Source organism: Theobroma cacao, chromosome 5, assembly GCF_000208745.1.
Source record: "Theobroma cacao cultivar B97-61/B2 chromosome 5, Criollo_cocoa_genome_V2, whole genome shotgun sequence".
NCBI classification, from domain to species: Eukaryota; Viridiplantae; Streptophyta; class Magnoliopsida; order Malvales; family Malvaceae; genus Theobroma; species Theobroma cacao.
In genome coordinates this window covers 34,998,415-35,018,612 of record NC_030854.1, presented here as the reverse complement: position 1 = coordinate 35,018,612, position 20,198 = coordinate 34,998,415, and the positions used below count along the sequence as shown (strand labels likewise).

At 33.6% G+C, this 20,198-nt stretch overlaps 2 protein-coding genes across 2 annotated transcripts; both read right to left on the bottom strand.

The window, feature by feature from the left end:
- LOC18599924 lies at positions 7,098 to 8,531 on the bottom strand. The gene is made up of 4 exons (XM_018121185.1): positions 8,437 to 8,531; positions 8,003 to 8,345; positions 7,698 to 7,820; positions 7,098 to 7,514 (listed from the first exon to the last, which is right to left on the bottom strand). The coding sequence occupies exons 1-4, from the start codon at positions 8,455 to 8,457 to the stop codon at positions 7,366 to 7,368; spliced, it is 636 nt and encodes a 211-aa protein (XP_017976674.1). The 5' UTR covers positions 8,458 to 8,531; the 3' UTR covers positions 7,098 to 7,365.
- LOC18599923 lies at positions 12,850 to 14,382 on the bottom strand. Its single transcript, XM_018120775.1, has 2 exons — positions 14,011 to 14,382; positions 12,850 to 13,857 (listed from the first exon to the last, which is right to left on the bottom strand). Exons 1-2 carry the CDS (start codon positions 14,059 to 14,061, stop codon positions 13,561 to 13,563), a joined length of 348 nt encoding a protein of 115 aa, XP_017976264.1. The 5' UTR covers positions 14,062 to 14,382; the 3' UTR covers positions 12,850 to 13,560.

Sequence of the window (20,198 nt, the reverse complement as noted above, 5' to 3'; positions counted from 1 at the left end):
GTAAATTTTTTTATGATTAATTATTTAATCTTTTTTAAGAATTATGATTTATGAATTATAATCTACAATTTAACATAAAATTAAATACATGAGGTAAAATTATATAAATAAAAAATAAGTATTCTTAAGTCACTTCCCTAATTTTTTTTCATTACTTTTTTCCTGAGACACACCAGTTTACTACTATAAAAATATTACTAGTAAATGTAAAAGAGGGAAACTCAACTGGTATTTTGTTTTTTTTAAGTAATAATTAACTGTAATACATAATTCCATAAAATTTAAAAGGGTAATATTTTTTCCTAAAAATTTAAAAGAATTTGAACATATATAGCAAACCACGCTACTAATTTCTCATAAACAATAAATATAGGCAGTGTAGACTTTATTAAATAAACAAAAGTATGATAGAGGCTAGGAGATCATAAAATTTTCAAATTTTGGTAGGGAATTGGAAAGTTTTTTATTCTCATCCTTGTGTTTCTTGGTGTGTATAGAAAACACATGCTTGGCACAATTGAATCATGATTAGTAGGGAGCACTATAATTATTAATTGTAATTATATAATTATAATATAGTATAGAACTAGGAACCAATCATGTAATGTATGGTCCAAATTGATATAAAGAAAAGATGATAAGATAATAATAATAAATTTAAGAAGCAAACAAGGCAACAAAAAAAGCATAGCCGTTGCTGGAAGGGGCTTTGAGTTTGGTTGCCAAGGATGGGTTTGGATGGGTGTTTTTAGGGTTGTATTTTGTGTTTTGGGTGTATGGTTTCTGGTGTTGAATGGCTGTAAAGGAACGTTTAGGTGGAAGTATGTTTCCTGATGTTTTTGTTTTTGATTGATACAGGAACTGTTTGTATTTTCTTTTTGTAGGGTGGTTTTTGGACATGCTGTCAGGTTTTAGGTTGAAATTGATGAACAGGTGGTAAATCAAAGGATATTGGGGACTTATGCTTTCAATGGGAGCATATTAACCAATATCCTATTGACCCCGCTTGATGAATCCCTGATGTAAATTTAAAGGGGGAACTGACTCGTCTATGGAAATAAAATGATCATGCTTTTCAAAAAAAAAAAAAAAACAAACAAAGCATAGCAAGTAGATTGATAATTATTGCTTAACGGTTTAGGGCATGGTCAAAAAAGTCAAGAAATCATTTCCACCATCACACGGTGACAAGCCAATGTTAGGACAATCCGATGGCATTGTTTTGTTTTGCAAAGGCAGAAGCATTACGACTCCAACCTACCTAAAATGTCAAATTAAATTAATCTCATCTCATTTCTATTATATGAGCACCTACGACGTGCTGACAAAGATAAACATCAACCTTATTTTGATTGGAAGTGCCCTAATGATGAATTCATAATCATGGAGTTATAAATAAATGCTTTACCAAAATAAGTTCGAAAAAAGTTAAATTTATGTTTTTTATGACATTCCGTGAACTAAATGTGTCGTAAGTTTTTATATATCTTTTTCCTTTAACTAGTTTATGCAAAGAGATCAACAGCAATCAAGCTCAGAGGAGACTCTGAACAGATTCCGTAACTGGTTGAGAAAGCTACTTGGTTGGTTTCAAATTCAATATATTCCTGTTTTAATTAGGTTTGATTTTAATTTTTCCAACTTAGGTAAAAACTTTTTTTATGTTGAACACTAATTCATTATTTTCAAATAAAGAAATCTTCCTTCCGATCTTCATCCTCTTCCTTTACATATTTGACCTAAAACAACAATAAAGAAAAATAAATTTTTAATTTTAATAAAATAAATATTGAACATTTAATTTTTTTTACAGTTCTTATTTTAAATTTCAAAAATAAAATTATTAGCAAATTTGAAAACAAATGAAAAGAAAAGACCTAATTTGAGAATAATCTAAAAATAGAAAATAAATAAAAAAATGAGACAGAAAGACTAACCATTTTATTTAAGCATTAAATAATAAAATTATAAGCCCATCATAATTAAGACCAAAATTACCGAAAAAACTAATATTTATAAATTAGATAAATTAAACCTAGAACCTATGTGATTAGATGCCAGCTTATTCTCTACTAGCAAAGAAGATAGGAGATTTCAGTCAAATATATGATATTCAGAAACTTTTGTCAGTGATTTTGTCCACACAAGTTAAGGTTTTCAGGCATTTGGTCCAAGCCCTGCCTTGAAATCCTGTGGTCAGATCAAGTCACCAAACTACTCGAACAGATAGGCTCCTGTAACAAGCAACAGTCCGATGGTAATGTACACCAAAGGGTAACAGCTTTGCTATATATAACCTGCAAAAACGATTTGTTTTGATGCAAACTGGTTTCTTTTCTCAGTTAGTGATTAAGAAAGAAAAACAAAAGATATTGAAAAATACAAGTTACTGGAGAGAAACGCTCCCCACGGTTCTTTTCTCTTTCATTTGATACTTAACTCTTTCAATTTGTTTCTCACTCGTCTCCAAGTGAGAATGGAATTGAAAGAATTGAGAGTCAAAAATCTTAGAGAGGCCGATGCAAAGAAAAGAAAGAAAAATAATGAGAAAGGTCTTTAGGAGGAAGAAGGTAGTAGGAAAGAGAGGCGGAGGAAAGTGTTATGCGCAGCTACTGCAAAAATGTTATCCAATTTATAGGCGTTCCAGGGTAGGGGGTACTGCTTGACAACTCTTTTGGGATAAGATCAGCAACCTCGTGTCATTTTCTTCCACCAAGAGCAGGCCTAGGGCAAAACCTGGTTTTTCCTAACAAGTTCTTTATTAACCAATAGGGTCTTGACTTTGGCTCTGTCACAGCCTGGCTCCATCCATTTTTCCCTTTTTTTTTTTGGGTGGTTGGAGTGTAAAATGGATTGAGCAATCCAAAAGAAAAGGGATAATATTCTTTATACAATTTTTTTTATGTAAAGGCATTAAGAGTAGTATATTCAATCACTAACAAGCAATCAAAATCAAATGTAAAAAAATGTATCGAATATTCGATTTAATTTAATGATATATATATGATATTTTAAAAAATTTAAATTTCTTTTTTTAAAATTAAAAAAATGTAAAACATTGGATCAACTTATTTAAATTATATAAGGTACAAGGTGTCATTCTTTTATTTGATATTATCAATTTATTTTAATTACCAACGTTAAGCTTCACCACCACCTCTAGAGTAACGGGACCACCATCAGATGAAATTCTAATTAAATAAAGCTTGGTTCATAACAATGCTCCTCTCGTCAAGATCAATAAAATTTCCAACAAGGCAACATTAATAATTAATTAATTATACAGTAATTCATGCCAATAATTCGCAAAAACAATTGTGTTTCTTCCTATTGATAAACGTTAAAAAGAAATAATACGTGAAACTGAAAATGGAGAAAAAAATCTCAATATTTAAGAGCCATTCATTAAAAAATAAAAGTAAACTTCACATGAAAAAAAAAGGACACTCTGAATTTTTCCTTTTCAAACCAAAATCTTATGTTTTTCTATGGTTCTCCCAATAAGGTAACAGAGTGAATCTCTTACATGTGACTTGAAGAAGAGTGAAAAATATTTTACAGATCCACAAAACACTTTTCAAAACCTTGTTCACACACGTAGGCTTAGAAAAATGTGGGTGAAAGGGATAAAAAAATGTGGGGAGAGGTGTAGAGAGAAGTAGTAGGCGAATTACTCTCATTAACTCGGTGTTGAGCTCTTTGTCTTTATACTACTTGTCCATCTTTCAAGCACCAACAGGGGTGATTAAACAATAAGAGAAAACAAGATCTTTATGGGGGAAAGTGAAAACAAAAAGAAACTTGCAAAGGTGAAATGGAGTGCGGTGTGTCAATCCAAGGCTAGAGGTGGATTGGGAATCTCAAATTCAGTCCAAAAGAATATCGCTTTGCTAAGGAATGGTGGAAAAATGGGACCGAACAAAATTCAATTTGGAGGAGATTTTTGTGCTAAAAAATATAGGGAGGGTGCATTGAGTTGGTTTACCTCATGTGAACATAAGGGTAGAATGATCGGTTTTTGGAGAAGTATCGTTTGCTTATTGGAGATGGACGGGGTTGAAAAACTTGTAAGCTTGGGAGGGTGCCCATGGGTGTTGGGTGATGGTCCTTCTCTCTCTTTTTGGCTTGATAGGTGGATTTCAAGCTCTTCCTTGAATGAAATTTGCCCTAGATTATTTCTTCCTTGTAAAAAATAAAGAGAGGGTGGTGGTAGTGTGGGAAGGTAATGGGATTTGGAAGTTTGAATTTAAGAGGGCCCTTTTCGAAAGTGAAAAGGATGCACTTGCCGAGCTATTGCAATCACTTCAAGGAGTGTTCCTAGTGAGTAGTAAGAGGGATCAACTATTATGAGAATAGGACAGCGAAGACCTTTTCTTGGTTAAAAGTGCCAATGCAGCCTTGAGTAATCAACTTCGACAGGGAGGGTAAAAAATATGATTCTTCTCTATTTGGAAGTATACAGCACCTCCCAAAATATATACAAAGTTTCTTGTGGATGGTAATCATGGAGTGTATTCCCACTACATGTTTCTTAAAATTTAGAGGCATTTCTTTTGAGAATGATAATATTATTTTTGGTTGATGTGGGTTGCATGAGGAAGTGATTTTGCATATTCTAATCAATTGTGAATTTGCATGGTCGGTTTGGTATTGTATTGCGAATTGGTGGGGTTATGTTTGGGTTCCACCGTTGTAACAGAGAGCTAACGTTGTAAGGTGTTACGATTCAGTTTCTTATGTAATATGCCATGCTGTATGTGAAATTACATAGAATGAGTATTACTGAGTTGTCTGATAGAAGTGTTGTCCAAATCCTTCTCTGACCATAATTTCGCTCCTGATATTATAATAAAGTAATGAACAATTTTTGTTTTTGGTACTACTAAACAGTAAAGAACAATATATCCCAACTAAAGAATCCAACGCTTGACAGCTGCTCTCTTCAAGGCAAACGTACAATGACTAAAATGGGAAGAGAGATTTGACTTGGTCCTCTCTAGTCTTCACAAGACCGAAAATACTTGCCCTTGCAAATTGCATATAGGTGGAAAAACTTTTGTGTCTTTTAGTGCTCAAAGTGCAGCCATGGAGTGTAGGTCAGATTATGGGCGATGAGTTTTGACTGCAACCACTATATGCACATTATTCTTTGGCTTGAAGGATACAATGCATTACTAAGATAATAAAATTAAAGGAAATTGTTTCCATAACCATCTTTTCATGCTCCTCATTTCTCTAAGCACCGTTTTTGGCCTATTTCCCAAACAATACTTGTAGCAATCGTTTAAGCCAAACGCATAAAACCACAATTCTCATGCATGGCTATTCATTCAATGCATGTTATATTAATTCAGGGGAGACTCAGACCTATACAAATTTTGACGGAGTTTTCCCTGCTATTGGACATTTCCCTTTACGGTACCTGCAAAGAAATTAGAGTCCGTTCTCAAGTCCCAAGCATCCAACAAAGAGTTGCATTCTAAATTCAAGCAATCACAAGGTTGTATTAATCCCTTTAGCGTCATATAGTTAAATTAGCAATGAACCCATTCCAATTAGCAATGAACTTCTCCTTTCCATCTGTTTTACAACATTCTAATTAAATTACCTCAACCTACAATCAAGTAATTGAACCGAATTAAAACTAAGGCAGTAGCTATTTCCATTTTTGGAACACTTGATTGGTGTAGTTACTATCAGCAACCGGTGTTCGAAGTTGTCCTTACTCCATACAATCATTAAATCTCTAATCCAGCATGTCATTAGAGGTCTGGAGCCTTATAGGCAGAAGGCTACTGGTGGCGTTTAAAAGGGCTGGCTTGAGGGCTTTGGATTCTGTACATTCAACACCCTTTACCGCTCAGACATCGTTGCGGTTTTAATTTGTTCACCTCCAGATAGCAATAGCAAGACACAACCCACAAATCGTTCCAGCTAGTTATATCCTAACTCAGTGAACCCAAAAGAATGGATCCTCAACACCCTATACCTTGTCACACTGGTTAACAGACACAAAACTACACATGCTGAGAACGGAACTATTCTGAGCTTACAAAAACCAATAAACGGAATCCAATCAAAACATCCATTATCGCAAACCGGGTCACCAGTATTGACCCTCCCTCCTCCTCCTGCGCTACCCGGTTTTAACATCATATCAAGGTTGTTCATGGACTGCCAATCCCGGCAGCATTAATTTAGCAATAGCAACCCATGCCAAAATCAGGGAGCTCTAAAACTCAGAATCTGGGTTTTCTCATTCATAACAAAAAACAGAGCAGCAGCTGACTATGATACACAATCAAACAGCCTGAAGAAAAAGGCTGGTCTTCCCATCCACAAAGGCTCATCTTTTACCGCTCCATTGACACCTCCTGCACCTTGCTTCACTCTCGCCCTTCCTTTCCCCAATTTTGTCTTCCTCAACACACATCTGATCTGCATCTCTCATACCTACCCCCGACCATAGATCCCCTGCTCTCCCCGTAATCCTATCCTGCATCTCAACCCCTCTTAGTCTAGCTTCATGAAATGCCACAAGCCCATCACGAAGTTGGAAAAATTCTTCCAACACTCACTACGTTTCCACCCCCTCATTTTTTTGCCATGTCTCTACTGACCCTGCCCCCCACTGACTAAAAAGTTCAGCTTCAGTCATGCCACCAGCATCATGGCATCAGTGGTCAGCTCTCGCACTCTCCCCTACTGAGCCCCTTTTTCACCTCACTCCCTCCCAATATTTCCCAGAATTTTGTCTTCTGTGTTTACTCTTTTTCTCTCTTCTTCCTTTTTTTTTCTTTTCTTTTCCCCAGAACAACATCATTATTAAATGACTTAATGCATTTATTGAACTAGCAAAAGGGAAAAAAAATCATGAATACTTGCTCGTAACCTCAAAGCCTATACTTCACAATTTAATTATCTAATCAATGTTTCTCCATATAAATACTTTGTTGGGCATTCACTTAAATGGACTTACCAACACAAATATATTTTCAATTCCATTCTGTTGAGTAACTCAAAACCAATAATACATAACCTTTATAAAAATTCAACATTAAGTGCTTCACAATATAAATATTACTTCTCTAAGAATATCAAGCTAAAATCTAATTTAAATTCATCAAGGAACAATTAAAATGGATATTTCAATCAAACACTATCCCATCAACAACTTGCTATTACTAATAAAGTGAAAGCTGGGATATCTATATTTCAATCAATCCCACTATATAGATTTGATCCAATTATTATCAACACACCCGAAGTAAAAGAAAGTTGTAAAACTAAAACAATAAACTAATACAAAAAACAGGACATGCGTATCTTTCCATATGAAAGTAATTAACAGGACCCACCATCAGTCTACTCGCGGCGGTTACCACTGACACACGCGCCATATCCACCGCCGTCGCTGCCTTCACTGGCGTCACTGTTTCTTTCTTCAATACCGGCTGCCATCATAGCTTCCTTATCGATATTCTGAGCCTTTTCAAGATTGTTGCTAATCCCTCCTGTGCACAACAACCATAAAACTTTTAGCCAATTTGTAAAGGCTTTTGATTGGTTTTGACTACAACCGGTTTAATTATATGTTCTGACCCAATAATTGATCGGCTTTAATCCAACTGGTTCAATTGGCCAGTGTCAAATCCAGTTTGTAAAGCATTATTCTTTTTCCAGTTTTTTCTTTTTACCGTAGTCACCGACGAATCCTCCATTGTGGCCGCCATAGTTGCCAACGTTCACCGTAGCTACAGTTGCATCCATCACAGCCTTTTCTTCAGGATTCACATCGATTTCAGTAACGTTACCGTCTCCTGCATAAGCAAAAACCAAAATCCATCAACCAATTTGTACCAAGTTTTGATAGCAACCAGTTTAATTAATAATGTGTTCCAAACAAGTGCCCGGTTTCCCTTTCAACCAGCCAGGTCGATCGAGTTCTGGAAAACGGCACGTGATTTTTTCTTCGGGCTTTCTTTTTTTTAAAAAAAATTACCGTATCCGCCTGCAAATCCTCCACTGTCGCCGCCATCGCCACCGTTACTGCCCATCATAGTAACAATAGCTTTCATCATAGCATTTTCATCAAATTTCTGAGCAGTCTCGAGATCGTTATTCTCAACCGCTTCAACGAAAACCATGAAATCAACAATCAATTTCTCTTTGGCCGCTTCCTTTGCACGCATTCCCTGCGTCTTTCTCCTACGCACAGAAAGCCCTCTCTCCTTCTTTCTTAGAGCAACTTGGGCAGCCCTTAGAGACTCTTCCATCTCCCTTTTCTTCTCCCTCTGCATCTCCAATTCAAATTCCAGAGCAACAGCAATGAAATCTCGGGGGTCCTGTTCGATCAGGCAAAGCAGATTAGCAACATTTATTAACAGTTCAGCTTCAAATTTTGAGCAAGTACCACATTCATAAGCTCAATACCACCTGCATAGCTTCAAATTTCATATTGCCCACTAAAATGCAAGCTTAATTTAATTGGATCAATAACATTTGGGAAAACTAATCACTTTCCTTTGTTTGTTGATGAATGAATAAAACCAAATACAGAAAATGAAATCTTAGAGATAGAGATCTAACCATCGGGGAAAAAGATTGGGTCAAAAGACAAAGGCGAGACGAAAGAGTTGCAAGAACTGAGGTGTGATTGGATACTGATGAAGAATGAAAAAGATCGGAGGGGAAGCAATAAAAAGTGCCTTAGATATTTGTGGTCAGCAACGCCAGAGATGGCGGCCCCTCCTTTTGGCGTTTAGCGTTTGAGCACGTAACACGTGTCCCTTGTTTGAAAGTGACACGGTCGTGGATGTCGTCCCAGGTGGAGTTAAGACAAAGATAGGGTATGGTTTGAAAAGAAGAGGACAGCAAAACGAAAGTCATCGTCAACATTGCTCAAAATTTCGATTTAGAGTTTTCTTAAAATTGGATGCAAAACCTAAAATCGAAATTAACAAAGTTTACTTGAATTGGATTTAAAACTTGTTCGAATTAATTATTCTAAATTTAATCGTGTTTTTCTATATAGGTTTGCGTACATGCATGACCATGGCATTCAAATCACTCCTTAATTATCAAAATATTGCAATACCAGAATTTACTAATTATTAAAATAAAAATATTACTATGAGAAACTCTTGCTAATATTTTAAATAACATAAAGCAAATAAATAAATTTAAAAGATACTTACGGATAAGTACACTTACTAAATCTTCTAATGCTATGATATCAAATTAATTCTTTTGGTATCAAATCTATTATTTAAGGTTGATCTTGTTTAAAAAGAAAAAGCATAAATAAAAAATGATTTTTTTAAAAAATCCTAAAATGATTTTAATGGGGAAAATAAAAAGATTTATTCTCTGAAGAGTACTTTTTTTAATTTAAAAGAATGAAAATTCAAACCAAATCAAACTATTTAAAGATATGACGTATATGCAGCCGGGATGTCACCTGCGTAGGTATCTTAAATGTACATGTTTGTCACAGTTCAATGATGACAAACTTATTGTCTCCAAGAGTTTTAGCTGAAAAAACCCATCATTTATGATTGGTGACTGAAGAAGCGGCACATGACAGTTATCAAAGTCATTTAGCTTGTGCTTCACATGCAATAAGCCAATACTGCGAGCCACGAGGAGAGATGATTTGGTGATTGGGCGGGGGAGGGGGGTGTCCAAACCAATGCTTAGTTAAATGGTCAATGTCTTATCCACCTAGCGTGGGAATTTCATCACTTCACTCCTCTAGCGAGCCCTTGGCTATGAAATGGGTTTGACCCTTGGGCCTTGGCCCTGTCCTCGCCGCCAATGTCATAAGCTGATTTATTATCTTTAATTAAAAAATATTGCCAAATTGAGTCAACATTCTAGAAATTCAAAGCCCAACCTTTCCAAACGTTAACCAGTCGCTCTTCCTCTGCCATCCTCCTCACTTTGGCTCAGCGGTGGAATTAGATCCGCGTTTCCCTCTTCTTTGGCCTCTTGTTTCCGAAACGAAAGCATCTATGAGTACACTAGATATCTTAGCAATTACAGTGGTAAGAGATGGACAGTTTCGTTGGCAAAATTAGCTTTGTAATTCGATTTTATCGTGACTTGTTACTATAGTGTAACGACATTACCTTTTCATTTTAATTTCAAATTTTAAGCCAAACACACATAAACAACAATTCTCATGCCTATTTATTATTGAGGATCGAAGATGGTATTTAAGGGAAGGATCAACCCTTTCCTTAAATACCGTCTTCAATGCTCAATATTCATTTAAGTCAATAAAGCAAATTAAAACAATTTTGGAATCTAATTTAAGTCCATCTAGAATAATTTAAAATGGAAAAAATCCCTACATACTATTCAATCCAACACCATTCTTGTATTCAGTTCCTCCAAGCACACTAACTTGCTATAATAACTACCTAGTTTCAGCAGCAACTTCTACATTTAATCCACTCAAAATATTCCTTAAATGCTTGTTACTCCATTTAATAACAAATCAACACAAAACCAAGTATAAGTAGTTATAAACAATTTCTAATAATCAATAACAAATCAAGAAAGTCTATTTAAAAAAAGAAAAATCCCAATTTTTTTGCTATAGAAACTTATAATCTTTTTCTTATTCATGGGTTTCTAATATCCCTCTTTCCATAATATCTATCATTAGAAAATATTAATCTGCATAATTTGTCAACAACACTAGAGTAATTAGCAAAGTTAATTAAGCATGCCCTGTACGTAGTTGCCACTCCATGTGCGCAACCACTGTACTAGAAAATTTAGTTAAGTTGACCAATTGGGAACCACTGTATTAGATAGAGATCTAACCATCGGGGAAAAAGATTGGGTCAAAAGACAAAGGTGAGACGAAAGAGTTCCAAGAACTGAGGTGTGATTGGATACTGATGAAGAATGAAAAAGAAGAGATGGGAAGCAATACAAAGTGCCTCAGATATTTGTGGTCAGCAACGCCAGAGATGGCGGCCCCACCTTTGGAGTTTAGCTTCTGAGACGGAAACACGTGTCCCTTGTTTCAATGTAACACGATAGTGGATGTCGCCCCACGTGGACTTAAGACAAATATACACTATGGTTTGAAAAGAAGAGGCAACCAAAAAGAAAGTCATCGTCAACTCCTAAAATTGGTCTAAATTTTGATTTAGAATTTTCTTAAAGTTGGATGTAAAACCTAAAATCGAAATTAACAAAGTTTACTTGAATTGGATCTAAAACTTGTTCGAATTAATTATTCTAAATTTAATCGTGTTTTTCTATATAGGTTTGCGTACATGCAAGACCATGGCATTCAAATCACTCCTTAATTATCAAAATATTGCAATACCAGAATTTACTAATTATTAAAATAAAAATATTATTATGAGAAACTCTTGCTAATATTTTAAATAACATAAAGCAAATAAATCTTCTAATGTTATGATATCACATTAATTCTTTTGGTATCAAATCTAGTATGTAAGGTTTATTTTGTTTAAAAAGAAAAAGCATAAATAAAACATGATTTTTTTAAAAAATCATAAAATGATTTTTGTGGGGAAAATAAAAAGATTAATTCTCTTAAGAGTACTTTTTTTTAATTTAAAAGAATGAAAATTCAAAAGAAACCAAACTATTCAAAGATATGACGTAGATGCAGCCCAGATGTCACATGCGTAGGTTATCTTAAATGTACATGTTTGTCACAGTTCAATCATGACAGACTAATTGTCTCCAACAACTTAGCTGAAAAAAAAACACCATTTATGATTGGTGACTCAAAAAGCTCACATGACAGTTATCAAGTCATTTAGCTCGTGCCTCACATGCAATGAGCCAATAGTGAGAGCCATGACGACAGATGGTTTGGAGGGTGGGGTTGTCAAAGCCAAAGCTTAGTTAAATGGTCAATGCCTTATCCACCTGGCGCGGGAATTTCGTCACTCCTCTAGGGAACCTTAGCCATGAAGCCTGGGTTTGACCCTTGGCCCTAGCCTCGCCGCCAATGCCACGAGCTCATTAATTATTTTTAATTAAAAAAACCATTTAAAAGTATTGAGAATATGCCAAGTTGTGTCAACATTCTAGAAATTCAAAACCCAACCTTTTCAAACGTTAACCAGTCACTCTTCCTCTGCCACCTACCTCACTTAGGCTGAGCGGTGGAATTAGATCCGTGTTTCCCTCTTCTTTGGCCTATTGTATCCGAAAAGAAAGCATCTATGAGTCTATTAGATAGCTTAGCAATTACAGTGGTAAGGGAAGGATCAACCCTTCCCTTAAATTCCGTCTTCAATGCTCAATATTCATTTAAGTCAATAAGCTAAATTAAAACATTTTTGGAATCTAATTTAAGTCCATCTAGAATAATTTAAAATGGGAAAAATCCCTACATACTATTCAATCCAACACCATTCTTGTATTCCGCTCCTCCAAGCACGCTAACTTGCTGTAATAACTACCTAGTTTCAGCAGCAACTTCTAGATTTAATCTACTCAAAATATTCCTTAAATGCTTGTTAATCCATTTAATAACACATCAACACAAAACCAAGTGTAAGTAGTTATAAACAATTTCCAATTATCAATAACAAATCAAGAAGTTCTATATTAAAAATGAAAATTTCAATTTTTTGCTATAGAAATTTCTAATCTTTTTCTTAAACATGGGTTTCTAATGTCCCTCTTTCCATAATATCTAGCATTAGAAAATATTAATCTGCATGATTTGTCAACAACACTAGAGTAATTAGCAAAGTTAATTAATCATGCCCTGTACGTAGTTGCCACTCCATGTGTGGAACCACTGTATTAGAAAATTTAATTAAGTTGATCAATCGGGAACTTTTGTTTGATAAGCCAATTCATTTTATTGATCATGATGAATAACATCAGCAGCATAAGCCTCTCGGCTTAAGGCCAATACATCAGAAAATATCACACCCTGCCAATGTCAAAATACCTCACAAAAGCAGACCTACATATCAAGAGCAGACCCCCAATTACATCACACAAACATTAATCCCACGTTAATATCCCCCCTACATATAACAGAATCCAATACAATAACAGCATACGGCCCCTGCCACAAGCTTCGTAAACCACCAACAGGAGGAGATACCCCGACAATAGACAGTTCCAGATTACATCCTCGTCAATAACTGCAATGCACCACACACTAAACAGGCAAACAACACAAGCAGAACCAGAATGCAGATTCCATGCACATGTCAACAGAGACATTAGCTTCCAATCCTCAACCTGCACCATACACCGGCCCAAACAGAGTGAATCCACCTATCTTGTACCTGTTCGACCTTCTTAGATCCAAGCCACAAACAGTTCTTCCTTATCCACCCCTCCTTTTGCAATTACATCAACACAGGAATTCGCCATAAGAAGCCATAATCAATAATCATATAATCATTGAAGCAGTTATTATAGACTCAAGGGGAGCCATCATTATGGTATAAATAAACAACAAGACACAAGAAAAGAGAAAGGCCCCATAAAACCTTAAGCTCCACCACCACCTCTAGTGTAATAAAGCCCACCATCACACTATTCACGGCGGTCATCGACTCCGCCGCCGCCACGGGGAAGTTGAGCTTGGTTCCTTTCATCAAGATTCTGAGCATCGATTCCTTCAAAAGCGTTCCTGATTAAAGGATTGTTTTCAATCTCAGCCAGAAGATTGTAAACCAATTGATCAATGAGAGCATTCTCAGCAATCATTCGCTCGTTCCGTCGGTCAATCTGTTCAGCTGCAATTCGCAGAGCACTTAGCGACTGCCGCATACGCCTGATGGCCCTTCTTTTCCTTGCCAATCTCACTCTCATAGCCCTCAAGTGACGACCCTGTTTGGACAAGCAATTTCCCAAATTATAAAGAGTTTAAGTTCAGTTGCAAAGCTTTTAATATGTAAAAGTTTTAACCTTATTTGGATCAATAATTTGATAAACAGAAAAAGGAAAGTTCTCTAACTGAAATCGAAGAGAGAGTTATCTGACCATGCTCTGAGAGCGATTCAGGCAGAAATGATGAAAGAAGAATCCCGTCATTTGAGAGAGATTTAGCCCAAAAATGTAAAAATTGTTGCCTTTTTCTGGAGGATTACTTGATTAGATTCAAGCTAAAAGGGGGAAACGGTAGTAGATTTTATGGGTTGTTTCAAGTACTATATCTAACTTATTTTTCTCCACGACAACTAAATGGTATTGAAACCAAAATAGAATTGCATAAAAAAAAACTCAGAAAAATCTCACGATTTGAGAAAGCATTGAGCGTTCAAAGTTAGGCATGCAGCAGATCGCTAACAAAGAGAGAGAAGAAGAGAGAGAGGTGGAGAAAAAGAGCAAGTTTGGATGGGCTTCAAGAAGAGAAAGAAACTTTAGATGTTTATATAATTGAAATCTATCTTTTAAGTTTAATTTTATTTGTCAATTCTCTTAAGAGATTTTTTTTTCTAAATTTAAAAACAATTCTAACCCAACCCAAAAATATGAGATACAGTAAAACCTTATAAATTAAGACTGTTGGAACTATGAAAATTTATTAATTAATTAAAACATTATTTAGTTGATAAATTAATCATTATTAATTTATATATTAATTAACAAAAAATTAATTTATGAAGATATTCTTTATTTATTTTTTTCAAAACATTAAAATTAATACATCTATTGTATATTGTGATTATACAAATATTAACAAATTATCTATTACGAATTATAATTATTCTATATATTTGTTTAATCAACATAAGTTTATAAATGTAATTAGTCTTATTAAATAGAAGTCATGAATCTATCTATTTTTACAACAAACTAAAATTACATTAGATGTATACTTAATTAATATACCCATAAATATTAAGTCATGTAAAAACATCTAAAAAAATCATACAGTATCACAAATAGTAAAACTAAAGTAATGATTTTTCATCTCAAAAGTGTAAAGAAATCAATAATAATAGATAAAATGTATAAAGTATTGTGTGGATTCAACATAAAAAATCCAAATTGTATCCAAAAACAATTGTAATAATAAGTGTCAAAAAAGTTTAACTTACAAATGAGCCAAGGAACAATATTAAACATGATTAGGAGGTCATCAAAGCATTTATCAATCAATATCAATTTTCTCATGCAATACGAGAACACTACACCTAGAAGATGGAACTAGTCAACTTTTATTAGGGGGTCAAAGATGAAGAGAAATAATACATAAAATATAAATAATTAAATATGATATACAAAATTAGTAATTTCTTCTGATATATTAGTATTATTTAAAGACTAAATACTCAAAGATAATTTTCTTTCAACTAAACATAGAGTATAAAACACATTAAAAAAATATCTTATATAATCAAGATTAATAAAAAATAATTTATTGATAAAATTTTAAGCAACAATCAATAATGTAATGCTCTACCATATATTTGAGAATTACGTAATAATTTTTTAATTTTTAAAGACAAAATCATTGAGAACACATAACAAAAAAAAATATGACAAGTAAAAAATAAAACTACATAACAAAAAAGAAGAATATAATTAATGATTCGTAAAAATTTGAAAAAAATTTATAAAAACTTAAAATATATGATCAAATAGAATAAAATTGAAAAAAATAAACAAATTTAAATAATAATAATAATATAAATAAAAAAAGATAGATAACAAAATTTTACTTTTTTGTAATTTTACAATGAAAAAAAAAAGAGAAAGAACACAAAAAGAAAAAGATGAAAAGAGATGTGAAGAAACTTAAAAAGAGAAAATTTAAGAGTTAGGTAACGTTAAATGGATTTATATAGTTATTTTATTATTTTTTATTTGTATTAATAATTTAATAAAAAATTATTTTAAGGGTCCATTAAAATATGTATAACATATTGTATTAATAATTTAATAAAAAAATATTTTAGAGCTCATTAAAAAATATATGTAATATAAAGAAATTTTTAAAATTTTCCATTCACAAGGGCCACTCTGCCTCTTATTACACTAAAGCTTCTTAATACACGAAAAAAAAGTTAAAAATGAAATCTAAAGCGACATGAATTTCAAGACGAAATAAATATCATTTGAATCATATTTTACAAAAAAATTTTAATTGAGATAAGTATATATATAATTTTGATATATAAAAAATTATTAATTTATATATAAAGTAAAATATATGTATTTAAAAATATATTATTTTATAAATTTAATAAATTATTAATTTATTATATTAATTTTAAATCAAAATTAATTAAAAATATCATTTAATCAAAATTATTATCAAAGCAATTGGACTTGCGCCAACGGCACCGAAAGCCACGCAGAGAGAGCATTTGCTTGGATATGATTGGGGGCGGGGGGGGGGGGGGCTATGAAGCCGACGTTTCACTCCTAGCCCCTAGCTCCTAGACTTGCTGGCGAAGCCACCAGTACGTACATAGGTAATTGGTCCACGTCACCTTCGAATAGCGAGATTTGTGGCCACACCAAACTGGATTCACATTTTGAACCTTAAATCAGCCAGCTTTTTAAAATTAAATATTGTTGTATATTATATATTAAATTTATTTAACATATAATAATTTTTTTCAAATCAAAACGGATTGGTGCCAAAAGAATAATGTCTAAATTTCAATCTTAATTAATCCAAGTTCATGAGCTGATGAATAACTTCGAACAATTCTAACTTGAAAGAATTGTCGTTGTATATTTTCTTACAATGTATGTTTAAGCTTTATATTTAGGAATCCTTTTTTTTTTTGTCATATTAAATACTAATACTATAAAACAGTGATTATATTTATTATTTTTAATTAAAAAACCATTTAAAAGTAATTAAATCTTGCTAAATTAACTCTTGACCTTTTGAGTTTGAACAACATGCTAGAAATTGAATGCCCCAACCTTTTCAAACATTAACTTGAAACTAATTTAACTGAATTGAAGTATGAAAGTAGGGAATTGACTACCATATGTCATTTTCTCTTGTCCTTTATGGATAAAATTGACACCAGCATCTAAATATATTAATCTTTAGCTTTAAGGGATAATGCCCGGTTCTTATTGACGGAAGTGATTGACAAAAATTACCACTTCTAAAAGAAATGGGTTTTAATCAGTCGTTTTGATACCAGCTTTTCGATCTTCTTAATTCTTTAATTAAGCACCCTTTTGGCGTTTTCCCCTTTTGCTCTCAACTCTTATGTAAACAGTGTAATGCCTAGTCTTTCTCTTTTCTGTTCATTTTTTTTTTCAATACTAATAGTACTAAAAATAAACTGAAATTGATTAGTGCTGAGAACAATTCCAATCGCAGGGCGTTTCACTATGCATTATGTCTCTGCATGCAACTGGCAAAGCCAACGACCCCAATTTGGCTTTTGCTTCACAGAGATAAAGGTGGAGTGAGATTGGTGTATTGATTTTTGATTGGTGTGAGAATTTTGTCTGTGGCCTCTTGTACTGTATCGAAAAAGAGAGAGAACCCCCCTTTCTTTTTGTGCCGAACCCGCGTATATCGGTGATAAAGAAAGTACTTGTGGTTTTCTTTTTCTAACATAATTCCTCATATATGTGAGGACAAGGTTTCATCAGGTTTGCTTGTGGATGTCGTCCCACGTGGAGTTCGACAAAGATATGATATGATTGGAAATCCTACTATTGCGTTTCTTTCTTTGAGTGCAAATCAGATTTAGAATTTTGTTGAAATTGGATCTAAAACTTAAAATCGTAAGTAACAAAGTTTACTTAAATTGGATCGACAACTTGTTCGAATTAATTACTCTAAATTATCTAGTCGTTTTTTAATATAAGTTTGAGTACATGCATGGCATGATATTCAAATCACTACTCAATTACCAAAATATCGTAATACCAGAATTTACTAATTACAAAATAAAAATATTATTGTGAGAAACTCTTGTTACTATTTTAAATAACATAAAGTAAATAAATAAATTTAAAAGTTATTTAACGATTATCCTATCACATTAGTTTTCTTGTACACGCTGTTATAATATCAAATATATTATTTAATTTTAATTTTATTTATCAATTCTCTTAAGAGAATTTTTTAATTTTAAAAAAATTCTAACCAAACCCAAAATATGAGACGCATGCCTCTTAGATGTCACGTTCTTAGGTATCTTACGGTTATCAAAGTCATTTGGCTTGCGCCAATGATACTGAAAGCCACACAGAGAGAGCATTTAATTTGATATGGGTTGGGCGGTCCCACAGTCTTAGCCACAAAACCGACATTTCACCCCTAGGCCCTACCCTTGCTGCCGAAGCCATAAACAGTTACATATATAATGGGTCCACGTTGTCGTGGAATACCGATGTTTGTGGCCAGACCAAACCGGATTCACATCTTGAACCATAAATCAAGGGCCAGTTTTTTAAAATTAAAATTTATAATTTTACAAATATATTATTTATTTAATATATAATATTTTTTCGAATTAAAATGAATTTGTGCCGAAAGAATAATGTCTAAATTTCAATCTTAATTAGTTCAAGTTCGTGAGTTTTTTCTTTTTTTTTGTGAAAAGTGATTGATTTATTAATCATGCAGGTAGGATGCCCTGATGGGTCTTGAACCATGGAGGTAGAAAACTCGTATTAGCATAAGACAGCTAGCTTGCAAAAAAGAGGCCGAACCATATACAAAAAACGAAGCAGCTGCTTATCAGGAAAAAGCTGCAGCTATCCAAAGACAAGACAGCCCCTAGACAAAAGACAGAAGGCAGCCAGAGAGGCAACAACAAAAATTTATACTAAGCTGAAGCTTGCTGAAACAACACTGAGAGATAGCAATGAGAGCTCCATCAAAATTACTAGCATGCCCTCGGAACCATCCCACTGGCCCCACCATTTGAGGCAAAACAGAAGAGCAGCAAAAGACCACACGAGTAACACACCAGCAGCACCAGAAAAGATCGTCACAAAACACCGAGACAAGGCTGCATCAGCCCAGTGAACAATTTGACATCAACTTTCTAACTGGGAAGAACCCTTGTTGTAACGAACACTTCTAACTTGGAAGAACCCTTATCGTATAGTTTCTTGCAAGGTAAGTTTAAGCTTTATAATTAGGACGTAGGGTCATTTTTTTTTGACATATTAAACACTAGTATTATAAAACAGTGATTATATTTATTATTTTTAATTAAAAACCATTTAAAAGTAATTAACTCTGGACCTTTTGAGTTTGAACAACATGCTAGAAATTGAATGCCCCAACCTTTTCAAACATTAACTTGAAACTAATTCAACTGAATTGAAGTATGAGAGTAGGGAATTGACGACCGTATATATGTCATTTTCTCTTGCCCCTTATGGATAAAATTGACACAAGCATTTAAATATATTAATCTATAGCTTTAAGGGATAATGCCCGATTCCTATTGACGAAAGTGATTGACAAAAATTACCACTACTAAAAGAAATTGCTTTTAATCAGTTGTTCGTATACCATCTTTTCAATCTTCTAATTCTTTAATTAAGCACCCTCTTGGCTTTTTTCCCCTTCTTCTCTTAACTCTTGTGCAAATAAGTGTAATGACTAGTCTTTCTCTTTTCTTTTCTATTTTTTTTAAATACTAGTAGTACTAAAAATAAACTGATATTGATTAGTGCTGAGACAGAATAAGCAATACAAATGGAGGACAATGCCAATCAAATGGTGTTTCACTATGCAATTATGTGTTTGCATGTAAGTGGCAAAGCCGACTAGCTCACTTGACTTAGCCTAGGTAATGAAAGGGAGTGAGATTGGGGTCCCACTGTTCTCTTTTCTTTTTGTCCTCGAAACCTTCCCCTTTTATCTTCAAAGTTTACGTACTGGTAAAAGAGCAATAATAAAAACCAAAAAGAAACACCAGCAATCATTAAGTCAAACACACATAAGCCACAATTCTCATGGCACGGTCACTCCACAATTCTTTTGGTCACGAAAAGAAGTTTCTTTTCGTATTTATCTCAGTATGGTCAAGATTTCAGGGGAGAGTCCTACAAAATTTTTGCAAGAGTTTCCCCTGAAAATTGTGCATTTCACCTTATTATACCTGCAAAGAAACAATCCCAAGCATCCAACAAAAATTTCATTCTCATCAACTAAGGTAATCAAAAGTTTTGTATTCCTTTAGCATCATGTATATAGTTAAATCACATAAGTACAACTATAT